Source organism: Pleurodeles waltl, chromosome 5 (assembly GCF_031143425.1).
Source record: "Pleurodeles waltl isolate 20211129_DDA chromosome 5, aPleWal1.hap1.20221129, whole genome shotgun sequence".
NCBI classification, from domain to species: domain Eukaryota; kingdom Metazoa; phylum Chordata; class Amphibia; order Caudata; family Salamandridae; genus Pleurodeles; species Pleurodeles waltl.
This window is the reverse complement of record NC_090444.1, coordinates 1,632,095,904-1,632,111,931: the sequence shown is the minus strand read 5'-3', so window position 1 is coordinate 1,632,111,931 and position 16,028 is coordinate 1,632,095,904. Positions and strand designations below refer to the sequence as shown.

Sequence of the window (16,028 nt, the reverse complement as noted above, 5' to 3'; positions counted from 1 at the left end):
GAGAGCAAGCTCTGTGGGTTAAAGGCAAGACATGTGCTTGTGTATTTTATATGTTCTGATAGTGAAAAACGCCTAAATTTGTTTTCCACTACTGTGAGGCCTCCTCCTTTAATAGACTAGCATTAGGATGCCCTCTAATACTTTTTGAGTGCAAGATTCTGATCTGAAAGGGGTAACCAGGTCATATTTAGTATGGTCAGAATGGTAATAGAAAATCCTGCTTACTGGTGAAGTTGGATTTTATATTACTATTTTAGAAATGCCACTTTTAGAAAGTGAGCATTTCTCTGCACTTAAAACCATCTGTGCCTTACAGCCTGCCTCCAATCAATGTCTGTTATGTGCTGGTTGGCAACTCCCGTGTGCATTTCACCCAGACAACCACAAACACAGGATACTCAGGCACATCCGCATTCATCTGCACACTGAATGGGTCTTCCTGGGCTGGAAGGGTGGAGCGCCTGACACTTACATTTCAAAAGCCATTGGCCTACCCTCACACAAAGTCCTGATAACCCCCCACAGGGATCCTGGCAGACAAGACTGGGCTGAAAGGGAAACTTGTGCACTTCATAACCACTCTTTGAAGTCTCTCCCACTTCAAAGGCATTGTTGGGTATATAAACTTGATCTCTGACTCCACCAACTCACACTTCTGGACCTGCACCTGAACTCTGTCAGAAGACCTGCCTGGCTGCCCAAATGACTCTCTGGACTGCTTTGCTGTGAAGGACTGCTGCCTGGCTGTTGCACTGCTGGCCTCTGTCTGTGCTGTACACAAGTGCTCTCCAAGGACCTGGATTGAGCTTGCCTCCTGTTCTGAAGTCTGAGGGACAGCAAAGACTTCACCTACTGGCTTTTTGCTAGTATCCGACTCCAGCTACTCCGGAACGACTTCAGCGATGCCGCAGCCTGCTCTCGCTCTCGCTCCATGGACCTTGCTGCACACAACGACTGACCTGCAACGCAAGTCCGACGTTGCTGCGACTCCGGTGACGTCACTCAGGGTCATCGGAACACTGCGAAGTCGACACATCACGTCCTGATGGACCAGACCCAGACTCCGCTGGGTCACAAGTTATCGACTCATCATGAACGACACCGCATCAGCTCCCCCTGCATCCGGACGGAGTGGACGTTTCATCTTTTTGGAAGCCGTAAGGGACTGACGCCACACTGACTCCAGTGATGCCTCTTTCTGACTCCCTGGTTCTTTGTTTTCAAAAGGTACTTGTAGTATTGTAGTTTAGTATAATAGTTTAGTATCATTGTTTCCCCTTTTCTATATTCATATTTATTAATATTATGTTTTGTGTATTTCATGTTTCTCTTTGTGTTTGTTGCATTTGGTATCTTCCATCTCTCCCCTTGGCTTGCTTACTTTCCACTGTCCGGAATGCTGGCGTGAGATTCTCTTCCGGGCAGTTGGAGTTGACAGTGTGGGCTAAGGGTAGGCTGGAGTTCCTATTTCCTTGTGAATACTTTCTTCATTAAACTCTCAAGAATTCAACCATTGAAGTCTGGACTACGTTCTTCTCTTGGATACTACTCACTTCACTTGGAGACGAGGATGGGATGCCCAATCTACGTTGTGCTGTGCTTTACAGAGGAACTCCAACTACGGTTAACATAAAGGGCGTTTTTTTTCAACTAAAGAGGTACTGTGCAGCTGCTCTATTTTTCATTTTTTTGTTTTCTACATTTTTCAAATCTCAGCGATTAGGGAGCAACAACAATAATTTTTCAGGCGCACGTGTTCTTTCTTTTGCGTTAGCTTTGCTGCGTTGCCTAGCAGCCGCTACACGCGTTTATAGTGTTAGCTCTACGGCTTATTTGTTTTACGATTCAGCGCTGCCGCGTTGGCTGACAACAGCTAAACGTGTTTAATTTTGTTTATGTTTTGAATGCGTGTTAGCGTTGCTGCGTTACCTAGCAGCCGCCACACATGTTTGTTATTTGAATGAGAGCGTCTTCACGCGCGTTCTCTCACGCTCGCGCTGCTGTATTGTTTTGACAAGCAGCTGTTCACGAGCTTGTTGATGTTTCTAAGCAACATTCTTTCACTCGTGCCTCTTGACTCTTTTCGTTCCCTGACACTTGCGCACGCGCTTTCTCCTGCTCGCGCTACTGTGTTGTTTTGACAGCTGTTCACGAGCCCTGTTGAAGTTGCTTTTCAACATTCTTTTACTCGTGCCTCCTAACTCAGAGATGATTTTCTCACACTGCCGTCCCAGTATGAACACAACTATTAGGAATATTTTGGATCCATACAATTCTGATTGTTCATCAATTTAAACAGTACCTCTTCAATTTTTTTAACCTTTGGTAAAATCTATGTTCCAGTTGTTGGAGACACTATTTTGAGCTGGCCTCATCAGAAAGAACTGGGGATTATCTTTAATCCAAATGCTGTACCTCAAGTATTAGTACGGAAGGTTTCGGATCTGGAACACGATTTGTGGGTTGAATTCTCTGATGTCTTCAATTCTAGTGTTGGGTGCTTCAAAGGCTATAAACATCAAATCGTGTTGAAGAGTGATTCCCAACCTGTTGCCTGCAAATTAAGAAATATTCCTGTCAGTTTAAGAGAGGAATAAAGCTGGGTCTTCAGAGACTGAAGAACAATAAGATAATTGAAGCGGTGGAGGCAGCACAATGGATTGCCCCCATTGTGGTAGCAACTAAACGCTCTGGTGATGTAAGAATTTGTGTTGACCTTCTCAACCTTAATAAGGAAGTTATTGAAGATAAGTTTCCGCTACCAAACATTACAGAAATGATTAGTTCATTGGAAATGCGAAGTTCTTTTCCACTCTTGATCTAACTTTGGCATATCATCAAGTGCAATTAACTGAAGATTCTAAATTACTCACTTCTTTCATTACGCCTTTTGGTGTTTTTAAGTTCAACCGGATGCCGTTTGGTCTTTGTTCAGCAGCTGCAGTGTTTCAAAGACTGATGAGTGAGATTTTGGGGGGGTTGGATTGTGTTTGTTTCTTCCAGGATGATGTCTTTGTTTTCACAGATACACAAGAAGAGCATGAAAGGAAAATAAGAGATGTACTTCGTATTTTTAGATCTAAGGGTATAACTTTAAAGAAAGAGAAATGCAAATTTTTACATTCTGAAATTACGTACTTAGGTCATGTTGTTTCGAGCAGTGGAGTTAGGCCAAAAAGTGATTTGGTATACTCTATCGTTAATTTGTCCACACCTGAAAGCAAAAGTGGCATTCAAGTGTTCTTAGGAATGGCTGAATTCTATGCCAGGTATATTACCAATTTTGCAAAAAGGTCAAGGTCCATTAGGGACTTAATCAAGAAGAATACTGAATTCTTGTGGACTAAGGAGTGTGAGGTGGAATTTCAAGATTTGAAGAATGCATTATCATCTGCCCAATCACGTTGTAGTTTTCAGCCTGGTCTACTGTGTTATCTTATAACAGATGCTTCTGATAAAGAATTGGGCTGTGTGTTAAAACAATTGAGAGGTGATCAGGATATCACCATTGCCTTTGCCTCACGTACATTGCGTGGCGCAGAGTTTAAATATTCCCCGATTGAGAAAGAAGCGTTAGCAATTTATTGGGCTATTAAAAAGTTCAAACAACTTCTTTGGGGCATACGTTTCGAAGTACATTCTGATCATAAACCCTTGCGAGAGATTTTTGAAAAACAAGGCCTTGATAATGTATCTTCTCGCATTTGCAAGTGGGTGGTAGCTCTCCAAGATTTCCAGTTCATCATAAAATATGTTCCAGGGTGTGACAACAAGACTGCTGATTGTTTATCTAGGTTGAGTTCGGATGATTTGACTGATGATGCTAATTGTACGTCGTGATGGACAGATGATGAAGTGAAAGTTTGTGCTATAACTGATGGGTGTGTTTTGGAACAGGAGTGGTTAGAAGGGATGGCTAAGGATGAGGAATTGTTGAAGGTAACAGATTTACTTATGTCTGGACCATTGGGGAGCAACAGTGATGGTTCTGTCCTGCCTTTAAAAAAAATATGGAATGAACTGTGGATACACAATGGATTGTTGTTGAGGGGGTGTAAATTAGTACCCCCCTCTTGTCTGCGTGAGCGTCTCCTTAATCTTTCCCATTCGGGTCATCAAGGGATTAGTAAAACTAAGGAAAGGATGAGGACCACATATTGGTGGCCTGGAATGCATCTTGCTTTGGAAAGAAAAGTTAGAGAGTGCGTTGAATGTCGTCTTGCTGATAAAACTTTGAAAATCAGGACTCAGCCAATGGTACTTAAATAAATTCCCAAGGATGTTTGGGAGGAAGTTTCCATCGATATTATGGGGCCTATTTCTTCTGGGTCTTATTCTAAGTATGTTGTTGTACTTATGGATATGTTATCTCGCTGGCCAGAGGTGTTAATCACTTCAGAGATTATTTCAAGAATTGTAGTGGATTTTCTTTCTAAGGTCTTCAGCAGAGAAGGTAATCCCAAAGTTATTTTGTCAGATAATGGGGTTCTATTCACCTCAAAATTTATATGTGATTTTCTTTCCTCTAGAGGAATAGTTCACAAGAAATGTGCGCTGTATCATCCTGAGATGAATGGCATGGTGGAACGTTTTAATAGAACGTTAAAGGAGACTATTCAGTTTGCTAAAATGATGGGAGTTCATTGGGAAGAGTTAGTTGAGTCCAAGGTGGAAGAATACAGGTTTACTCCACATTCTAGTACAGGTCAGACTCCTTTCATATTATTCAGGAAGCGTGTTCCACGTACCAAAATTAATCCCCCATGTAAAGAAATATCTTGCATCAGATTTTGACAAGGAAGCTGTCAAGAGAGAAGCTATTGAAAAAGATAGATATCTTCAAAGCAAGAGGAAAGAAATTTATGATATTTACAAATCTGTGAAGAAAAGTACTGTACAAGTAGGTGATAGTGTTAAAGTTAGATTGCCCGAGAGACACAAATCTGGTGTGTCACATTTTAGCAGGATTCATAAAGATGTAAAGGTTTTCAAGGGGGCAGTTAAATTTGATGATGGACGTATTTGGAATCTAAATAGAATTGTTGTTCTGTAATTTTGTTTTCCTTTTCTTTGTTTCTTTTCTGGGGAGGGGGGTGGTGTAGAATTGTAGTTTAGTATAATAGTTTAGTATCATTGTTTCCCCTTTTCTATATTCATATTTATTATTATTATGTTTTGTGTATTTCATGTTTCTCTTTGTGTTTGTTGCATTTGGTACCTTCCATCTCTCCCCTTGGCTTGCTTACTCTTCCACTGTCCGGAATGCTGGTGTGAGATTCTCTTCTGGACAGTTGGAGTTGGCAATGTGGGCTAAGGGGTAGGCTGGAGTCCATATTTCCTTTGTGAATACTTTCTGCATTAAACTCTCAAGAATTCAACCATTGAAGTCTGGACTACGTTCTTCTCTTGGATACTACTCACCTCACTACTGTTGAGAATGACTCTGTCAATGACGCCGTGATAGCCCCAGTTGGAGCTGTTGTGTTTCTAGGCGCTTTAGTTGGATTTAATCTTCTTTAGTTGGATTTAATCTTTAAAAACTCATAACTTTACTTGTATACATTGGATTTTCATTGTTTCAACAATATTTTATCCAGATAAATATTCTCTATTTGTCTAAACCCGTGTGGTGTATTTTTGTGGTGTTTTCACTGTGTTATTGTATAAGTTCTGCACAAATACTTTACATATTGCCTTCTAAGTTAAGCATGACTGCTCAGTGCCAAGCTACCGGAGGGTGGGCACAGGATAATTTGGATTGTGTTATAACTTAACCTGACTAGGATTGTGGTCCCTACTTGGACAAGGGTGTATACCTCTGCCAGCTAGAGACCGCATTTCTAAAAAAAAAGTCCAACTATAATAATTTCACTTTTTAAAAGGTTTTAATGTGATGTTTATTGCTCTTGTTTACATACTATTTCACGACTCCATAAACAAAGAATATCAGTGTATACTATTCTCTGTTCCTTGTTTTTCCTAGTTTGACTCTAGAACAAAAGGAACTTTGCCGTTGCAGACTAAAACTTTTGACTTACTTAGATCGACTCTCAACATATGAGGTGAGAAGTGAGAATATGCGTGCACATTATAATGTACTCTTTTTGCCACATGCTTGTTCAGTATTTTGCATGTATTAGACTATATGTGAACACCATGATGATAAAAATGTCATCCCATCCATCATGTTATTGTTTTCCCAACCCTCTGCGCTAAATTTACGAATCTGTTATTTACATTGTGATGATTGGTTCTTCAACTCTGTAACTTTGCCATCTATCACCATGTATTTTGTTTTCCTTTCATATTTTAATTTGTTTTTTCCTAACCCTAATGCACCAGTTTTTTTTAAATCAAATTATTGTAATACCACCCTTTTTTCTGTATCACTGGCTTCTTTGACACTTTTTCCCTCACCTTGTGAGGTGTGGCTTGACAGAATAGCTCTCTGTAAGAACTGTTGTTACCAGTTCTTTAAAATATCTACTGCAGTGATTCCCAATCTTTTGACTCCTGAGGATCCCCATTGAATCACTACTGGAAGCTGGGGACCCTAAGAATTTTTTACGATTTAAATTTCAAACATTAAAACAGTAATTCGCAAAAAATACACAAGCAAGTACACACCAAACAAATACTGAAATTAGTAAAGATATAATTATTTTATATTGAAAAAATATGCAAAAATGTAAAATCTTTTATGGGAAGGTTGGTGCTGCATCTTGGCAGCTAACCTTTCAATGTTTGGTTTTATTTAGGAAAGCTGAAACCTCAAGCCAGATTCTACATTTCCCAAGCGATTTTTGTTTTTAATTTTTCGGTACATAAGATGTGAGAAGGCTTTTTCATATAATATATGGTAGCGAAAGGAAGTAAAACCATAAGGGCCTCTCATCTCTCGATAGCCTCTCTGCCACATGTATTTCATTTGATTTATAGCACCTCTCATACCAGTGTAAGGTGTCAGAACACTTTTTACCGGGGACCACAAGGTGTAGGATTCACATGTCATCCATACTGGTAGTCATTTTCTAAGAGTGCTTGGCCTGGAGAAACACAAACTCAGGATTCAGAACATAACACAGTGGCTAGTGTAGGCTTTAATAACAGTGTATTCTTATCGAAGCAAACATTATTTCAGCAACATAAGGAAAATGAAAGACTGGGAAAAAACATAACGTTCTAATTTGTTCCATGTAGTTCTTTATTTGGCAGTTCATAACTCACTATGCTACATTATGATTGTAACTTATGAACTGCACAGTAAAAAAAGAATCTCTGTGACAAAAGCGGTAACCCACTGTGCTATGCACTTAAAATACTGTTTTTTGCATGATATACGTTCTTTGCAGAAGGCATATCAACCATCTGTGTTACCTCTGATGAGTCAAAACTGCCACTAGACACAACTCCCATTTCTCCAGCAGGTACATTAATCACCAGAGTTATCTTGATGCTTTTATTTTTGTCAGAAATCTTACAAGGAACTTCACAGTGCTTTTAAAGCTGCTGAACAAATTAATTAACAAATATAAAAATACGCACCAGTTTCTGTAGAGGCCCGAGCTGGAGAAGTGCCTTCCTGCCAGTCCAGGCCTGCGGACTCCCTGGGAATGTGTCATGGACCCCTGCGGGTCTGCGGACCACAGGTTTGAAAACGCTGATCTACAGAGTTGCCATTAGCTCCGCCTAAAATAGTATTACTCTCTTACCGCGCAGTATCTACTGTGTGGTGTATTATTCCCCTTTCTATGGAGCAGCTGGATTGCATGAGGGACTATTTTATATCTGAAAATACACTCCATTATCATCAGTGGTGTGGAATTTAACAAAATATCCACTTGCCCATGAGACAGGTTGCTTTATAAATTTACTTGCCCTGTAGAAAACTCCACTTGTCCCTTTGGTGCTGTGTAGTTTGATGACAAATTATGGCAGCAATTTCATTATATAGGAGCTCCGATTATCAAATCAAATCAAAAACATTTGTAAAGCGCGCTACTCACCCGTGAGGGTCTCAAGGCACTAGGGGGAAGGGGTTACTGCTGCTCGAAGAGCCAGGTCTTGAGTTGCCTCCGGAATGCGAGGTAGTCCTGGGTGGTCCTGAGGGAATTCCATGTCTTGGCCGCTAGGTAGGAGAAGGATTTCCCACCTGCCGTGGTGCGGCGGATGCGAGGGACGGCGGCGAGTGAGAGGTTGGTGGAGCGAAGCTGACGGGTGGGCGTGTAGAAACTGAGGCGACGGTTGAGGTATTCGGGTCCCTTGTTGTGGAGGGCTTTGTGTGCGTGGGTGAGGAGCCGGAAGGTGATCCTTTTGTTGACGGGAAGCCAGTGCAGGTGTCTCAGGTGGGCGGAGATGTGGCTGTTGCGGGGTATGTCGAGGACGAGGCGGGCGGAGGCGTTTTGAATTCGCTGCAGGCGTTTCTGGAGTTTAGTCGTGGTTCCTGCGTATAGGGTGTTGCCATAGTCCAGGCGGCTCGTGACGAGGGCGTGGGTCACGGTCTTTCTGGTGTCGGCGGGGATCCAACGGAAGATCTTTCGGAGCATGCGGAGGGTGAGGAAGCAGGAGGATGAAACGGCGTTGACTTGTTTGGTCATGGTGAGAAGAGGGTCCAGGATGAATCCTAGGTTGCGTGCGTGGTCTGAGGGGGTTGTTGCGGTGCCAAGGGCCGTGGGCCACCAGGAGTCGTCCCAGGCGGACGGGGTGTTTCCGAGGATGAAGACTTCCGTTTTGTCTGAGTTCATTTTCAGACGGCTGAGTTTCATCCATTCTGCGATGTCTCTCATTCCATCTTGCAGGTTGGTCTTGGCGCTGGTGGGGTCCTTGGTGAGGGAAAGTATCAGCTGAGTGTCGTCGGCGTAGGAGGTGATGTTGATGTTGTGTTTGCGTACGATGTCGGCGAGGGGGCTCATGTAGACATTGAAGAGAGTCGGGCTGAGCGAGGAGCCTTGTGGGACGCCGCAGATGATCTCGGTGGGGTCTGAGCGGAAAGGTGGGAGGTAGACTCTTTGGGAGCGGTTGGAGAGGAAGGAGGTGATCCAGTCCAGGGCCTGTCCTTAGATCCCAGTGGAGCGGAGGCGGGATATTAGGGTTCGGTGGCAGACGGTGTCGAAGGCAGCCGAGAGGTCGAGGAGGATGAGGGCGACTGTTTCTCCGTTGTCCATCAGAGTTCTGATGTCGTCTGTGACTGAGATGAGGGCGGTTTCTGTGCTGTGATTGGCTCGGAATCCGGACTGAGAGGGGTCGAGTAGGTTGTTGTCTTCCAGGAAGTTGGTCAGTTGCTTGTTGACGGTCTTCTCTATGACTTTGGCGGGGAAGGGGAGGAGCGAGATGGTGCGGAAGTTCTTCAGGTCGCTGGGGTCCGCCGTAGGTTTCTTCAGTAGGGCGTTGACTTCTGCGTGTTTCCAGCTCTCGGGGAAGGTGGCAGAAGCAAACGAGCTGTTGATGATGGTCTGGAGACGCGGGGCGATGATGTCGTCGGCTTTGTTGAAGATGAAGTGTGGGCAGGGGTTCGAGGGGGCACCGGAGTGGATGGAATTCATGGTGGCTTTGGTCTCTTCCGTGTTGATGTGAGTCCAGGCGTTGAGGGTGATGGCTGGGGTTGTAGTTTCTGTGGTGGTTGGCTGGGTCTGGTGTCCGAAGCTGTCGTGTAGGTCGGTGATCTTACGATGGAAGAAGGTGGCGAGGGAGTTGCAGAGGCCTTGTGAGGGCGTGATGGCGTTGGCGTTCGGGTTGGAGAGCTCTTTGACAATGTTGAAGAGTTCCTTGCTGTTGTGAGTGTTCTTGTCCAGTCTGTCTGTGAAGGAATTTCTTTTGGTGGCGCGGATCAGTTGGTGGTGTTCGCGGGTGGCATTCTTGAGGGCAGACATGTTATCTGCGGTGTGGTCCTTGCGCCAGGCTTTCTCGAGGGTGCAGCGTTTTTTTTTTTAGATTCCTTGAGGGTGTCTGTGAACCAGAGAGGTTTCTTGGTGTTGGTCTGTCTTGGGAGGCGTCTGAGGGGAGCGAGGTTGTCTGTGCAGTTGGTGATCCAGTGCGTGAGGCTGAGGGCTGCGTCGTTGGGGTCGGTGGAGAAGGTGGGTTGGTTGTCGCTGAGAGTGGAGAGAAGCTGATCCGAGGGGGTTTTTGTTACAATGTCGGCGTGGGATGGATTGTGTGCGGAGGTGGTGAGTCTCGCGTCGGAAGGTCAAGTGGACACATCTGTGGTCGGTCCAGTGTATAACGGAGGAGTGGCTGAAGGATACGTGGTTGCTGGCGGAGAAGATGGAGTTGAGCGTGTGTATAGCCTCTCTGATAACACCTGGGCTCATACTATAGTAGGGTATGAATATTAGCAATTCCCTTTATTGCCACCATTCTGCAGATCTACATACTTGGGTTGGAGATAGCAGTAACCAATAGCTCCAGGTTTGAAATGCCTTTCTGAGTCTGCACAGACCTACCAACTTGCATGTTTTAGGGATTTTCATCAGCTCTTCTCTAATCTTTTCCCATACTGAGAAAGTTTGGAAATTTACTCCTGACAAGGGCAGAAGTAAAATGTCTTCCCAGGTTGAGGGAAAAAAGTGGTTGAAGGGAAATTAAACTTGTAAAAGCTCAATAGTTTTTCACATGAGCAAATTTACACATGCATATTTGCTCGTGCTTAAGATGCAGTTTACAAATATTTTGTAGGAGTATGATTTCCTGGCCTACTTCTGTAAATTCTTGTGAATTCATGAAAGCCATAAATCTGCGCTAATGCAAGGATGAACAACATTGGGTGCACTTTCGTGGCTTTCTTTAATAATTGGGCCCCTAGTTAGATCTGGGGTTCACCAAGACCTTTCTGTTTTTATTAAAATTCCATATCTATCTATTGACTGACTTCACTGTGAGTGAGGACGTTTTGACCTTTCACAAGGAGCATATCCGCACACAAAGAATTTATACTTAGTGCCAGGAACCTTATGGCAGTGTGTGCTTTTGGAAAACAAAAAATATTTTTATTTTTGACAATGTTTATTGTAATAGCGAGGGCCCGGCAGCTCCAACATCTATAAAGTTGTAGAAAAACCATGTCAAAACAAGACCCACATTGACAAAGCTAAAAGAACCTTTTGGCTTTGTCAATGCTTGTGTATTTTCATGTTTCCATAATCCTGTTGAAACTTGTTACCCTAATTTTCCATTATGAATATTCATGGGAATTTACCAGCATGCATCAACACATTTTTACAATAAGATGCTTCAAAGAAATTGTACGTAAAATTTCAAAGTAATTTAGCAATTTTTTTCCCTAGTTGCATTTTTGTGAACAATTTATTTTTAAACAAATAATCATGATTCTTTCTTTCTCGATTCTGCATATATTTGCATCTAATCAGAGGTCATTATGGTAGCATTTTACGTAGCCTCATATAGTTAAACTTTGCAAACGTGTATATATTTCTATACTGCAAGCTCTGTCAGTAGTGCAGTCCGAAGCTTGCAACATTTCCTTAGAGAGCTACCCTAATAATAAAGGCTTTCCATTAATGAACCATGAATGCAAGTGCAAACAGCATTAACATATGAACACAAATATTACCGAAACTATAGACAATTCCCTTCTCTGCTCCATAATGTGGTCCTGTAAAATGGCAGCCAGAAGGTTTGCGCTGCAAGGGGTTGGGCCTACTAGGCCCAAGATCAAAATAGACATGAACACCTGTTGTCCTTGGCCTCAAACAATATGCCCTGTGCATCGGGCTATCGGAATTCCACATCCCTATTGTCATCACATATTCAGTTCTTTCTTATAAATCTGTTGTATATGGAAAGCAATCCTGGGTGATGGTGATCTGCTGGCTAAATCCATGTGAGGCTATCTTATTTCCTTCATTAATGAAAATGTTTACTTATAGAGGCCAGGTTTTCAGATAGTTGATCAAAAGCATATGAATGGGAGTGCCAGTCACTCATTTCCCTACAAAGCTTGAGCTTCCGAAACGGTCATCTATGTCCAAGAAATAGGCCATTTTCCAGGTAAGAGACTGGCTCTTGTGCTCTCTGAATCCAGGACATGGAAGAGTGTTGATAACATCCTTTATTTCATTGATTTGAAGAGAAAGTATACAGCATGTCTCTTTCCCTGTGTACTTTTATTTTGCTGTGGTATGTGATGTTTATCACTCCAACAACTACTTTCGTCTTGTGGAGGCAGTGTGGCTCACAGGTGTCTCTACTCTACAGATCTCTTTTTCTGTCTGTCTCTCCTCCTTGCTGTCTTTGCCATTTCTGGGGATTCTTTGTCTTTTGTAATGTTTTTCACTTTATTATGAGTGTTAGTTTGATGTTCTTAGGCCAACCATTTTGCCACATTTTATCACTTTAGTGGCATGCCTATGTGCCTGTTAGTTCAAAGCAGTAACAATCCAAGGTAATCCCTATTTACGTTATTTATTTTTATTCTCGGTCTTTGACAGGTTGCTTTTTATATTGGATTATTATGCTAACAATTAGAATTATGGCTCCTGTAAAAGAGGAGTTATATAAAAAATGCCGAACTCGCTCAACACTTTTGCTCTGAGTCTTAATTATACTGACTAAACTGTATTGTAAAAAAAACTAATGTTAGGAGTTTTAGGCCTTTCCAGTCTGTTAAAAATCATAACTATGAATACAAAAAGTATAAAAACTGGCATTTTATCATTGTGAAATATATGTATACTGTTTAAAAGAATTATACACTGACTCTTTTTAGGTTTTGGCATACTGGCTTTGGTGTACTAGTTTAGTGCCACCAAGACTAAATGTATTCTTGCAGTATGAGATGTGGCTGGTAGAACAGGTTGGTGCCACAGGCTGCCTTAACCAAATCATGTATTGTCACGGTTCACCTGGATGAAAGTGTGTTACTTGCATGTGAAATAATCCACAGCCAAGTTAAAAAATGAGGTGTTTCTCCCCCAAAAGACCCCTTTCTACAGTTGATGTCTGAGGATAATTTGAGGAGATACTGCTTCACTGATTTTACGCCGGATGCTAATCTGCATGCGCGATGCCCACATGCAGTCATCAGATGTCAGTAGGCAACCGCACTTCTACCTTAGATTCTGTAGGCATGTTGGCAGTAATACCTTTCTCTGGTGCCAGAATCAACTCCGCTTCATCTGCTTTCATCATGCAGGTCGCTACAAGGAAAACGATTTAGGTGGTTTCTCCATTCTGTGCTACCACATTGCTACCAAGGTGGATTTGGAGCCCTTGGCTCTGGCATTGCCTGTGGCTCCACTAAGCACCTGTCAGCCCTGCCCAGATTCAGTCAGCATATGTCATAGCTTAGCCTGTTAAATCTATAAAGTGGGTTTCGTCTATGATGCTGTTGGCTCCATCCATGCTCCTGGAACTGTGATGCTGATGTTGTTTTTGCAGTTTTCGCCCCAAGTGGGAAGGGTATGCCCAGACGTGGGTCCTGTGCTTGCCATGCCACCAGATTCAAGCTTGCCTGGCTGATGAAGAGTGATACCCTGAAACTGGTCCCAGGATGCTTGTTTCTGATCCAGGGAGGACCTGGCCTGGCACTTCGGGCTGGACTGTTCCCATGGGGAAAAGGGTTAAGACTGATTTGCATATGGCTGGGTCCGAACTGGAATGGCATGGCAAGCAAACAAACTGATGGATTAAACCCAGATCTGTGACTGGGGTGAATGTTCGATTTGCTCTGTATTACACCCATCATCTGTTGTTTTAGCAGATGTTACTGAGGGCAACACTTTGAGAACCAACTCCTATTGGAAAATCCTGTGCACCCATTGACAGTGCACGTGAGGTTAGTCCATCTTTTCAGACAAAATATGTGTGCCAATCTGGAAACTTTATTTGCTTTAGACTCGGATTCCCTTAAGATGCCTGTGTAAGATTTTTCTTGCACAGTGGGGGAGGATAATGAGGATAACAATATATTTCCCACCCTGTACTATAAAGCAAGTCTTTATCTATGTATACCTCCAAAATGTTAATAGCTTGACACCTCCCCTGAGATGGACATTTCCTATTGTGTAGGTCCTTCTACTGAGGATTATGTTTGCTACTCTTTCATTAGCAAAGCAGTGGAAGTGTTGTAGTTACCTTTGCCTGTCTTCAAGATTAAGTCCATTTCGTACTGGAGATCCTCCAGCCTTCGGCTGTTTCTTGTAATTTCTTGTTTGCATTCAAGGAGGCTCTATGGTCCTGATTGAAGCAGCCTGGGAGATGCCCTTTTAGGTGTCTTTGGTCAGTAGGCAAGTGGCGAGACACCACTGTTCTGTACTATCTGATTTGAAGTTACTATTAGGATGTCCTTCACCAGAGATCCTAGTGGTGTGGGCGTCTTCTGTCAGACTGACTCTTAACTCCTTCCCTATGACAACATTGAAAACTTTCAAAATGACGGGATGACACAGGACACAAGGTATTTGCCTCCAGCAGACTTTCACTGCCCATGGCTAATGCTACATGCCCACTTGTGGGTTGCTCCCAAGCCTTCTGTGAAATGACTGACATTGCTGCCTCTAGTATGCCACATCACTTGAGGACCCTTTTCTCAATTGGGGTGAGATGGCTATGATGTGGTGAATCAGATTTGGAAGACTAGCCTTAATATTACACATACCGTGGTCTGTTTGATAAATGCTAATTTAGTACTCAGGCAACACATTAATATGCTCTGTGGGTTTGTCAAGTGATATGTCAGCAAACTTGATGGACAAACATTGATAAAAGAACAGCTTCTTGTTGAAAAGACTGATTACTCACTTGAATGGACTATGCAGTCTAGGGTTACTGCAAGACAATTTGCAGCATCTGCAGCAGTCATTGTCCTTTTCCACTGCAGCCACCTTTCCAAAATTGCTTTAGTTTAATTTGCAGCATCTGAATTTTAGAACAGGTGGAGGGACATAATTTAAGGCCAAAAGTTTTTTTTTCTCATTCAGTAAGGGTATGTCTTCCCTTTTGTGGATTGTCTGTCAGCAATTACCTTTTCCGTTCCCCCAATTCTTGATGAAAGAGGTTTTTGCTGGCTTTTCATAGGGTGGTCCCAGTAAAGGGGGCAGGCTGTGGCTCGTTCTGGATGTCAGGATTCTGACCACCTTACTGAAGAAAGAGAAGTTCACAGTGTGTTTTCTTGCCTGGTTTAACTTCTGCAGGCCTTGGACCAGTAGAACTGGACACCCATGGGTCGCCTATTTTAACATTCCAATCATGCAAGCTTATCAACTGTATCTCTGTTTCAAATTGGCTGAGACCATTATCAGTTTGCGGGTCTGTCTACTGGCCTAACTTTGCCATCACCAATCTCTACCAAGGTCTTGGCTGTGGTGTACTCCCGTTTATGGAGATCTGGGATACAGGTCTTCAGTATCTGGGCAATTAGTTAACCAAGACAGACTCTCTTTAACTGGTGTCTACCTATCTCATTCAGACTGTCACCTTGTTGTACCAATTATTGTACCAAAATCACATCTTTCAAAATGTCTGCTTTTTATCTTGATGATTCAGAATAGTCCTTACCGATCATTCATGCTTGAATTTAAGGATTCAGAACGTGCAAGCTGTGATCCCAAAGTTTTGTCTGTAGTTTCCAAGGTGAAGGTTTTTAGGCTGTTGGGCTGGATGGTATCATGGATCTTCTTAGCTTTGTAAGTGAGGTGGAGAATGGGGTCCTTTAAATGGTGTGAGCACCACCAGTTATTCAGGCTCTTAGGGTGCTTGAAGGATGGGGTGGCCATCCATCCTAATGTTGCAGGAGGACTCTGGTGGTGGATATACCAGTGAAATTTAGTAAATGGTCTGCCCTTTTGTCTCCTTGCACCGCGGCTCACAGTGGTCACTAAAGGCTCTTACTACAGTTGGGGAGATCACCCAGAAAACAAAAAAATAAGAGTCTCAGTTCTTCTTCAGAGCAATACCTTTATATCTTCCTGCTGAAGTTGATGCTGAAGACTTTTGTCCACAAGCAAAAAGACTGTGGTTCCCAAGGATTTGTTCCACATTATTTAACATTAATTTTGAGCAGCTGGTAGACAGAG

The 16,028-nt window shown here is 42.9% G+C and overlaps 1 protein-coding gene across 2 annotated transcripts in view; it reads left to right on the top strand.

The window, feature by feature from the left end:
• The window catches only part of NBAS (NBAS subunit of NRZ tethering complex), a 1,762,396-nt gene that overhangs the window by 482,333 nt on the left and 1,264,035 nt on the right, over window positions 1-16,028 (top strand). For both annotated transcript variants that reach the window (XM_069235962.1, XM_069235961.1), the window contains exon 19: window positions 5,984-6,062. In XM_069235962.1, the coding sequence (XP_069092063.1) occupies window positions 5,984-6,062 (79 nt within the window). The remainder of the gene's footprint in view (window positions 1-5,983; window positions 6,063-16,028) is intronic.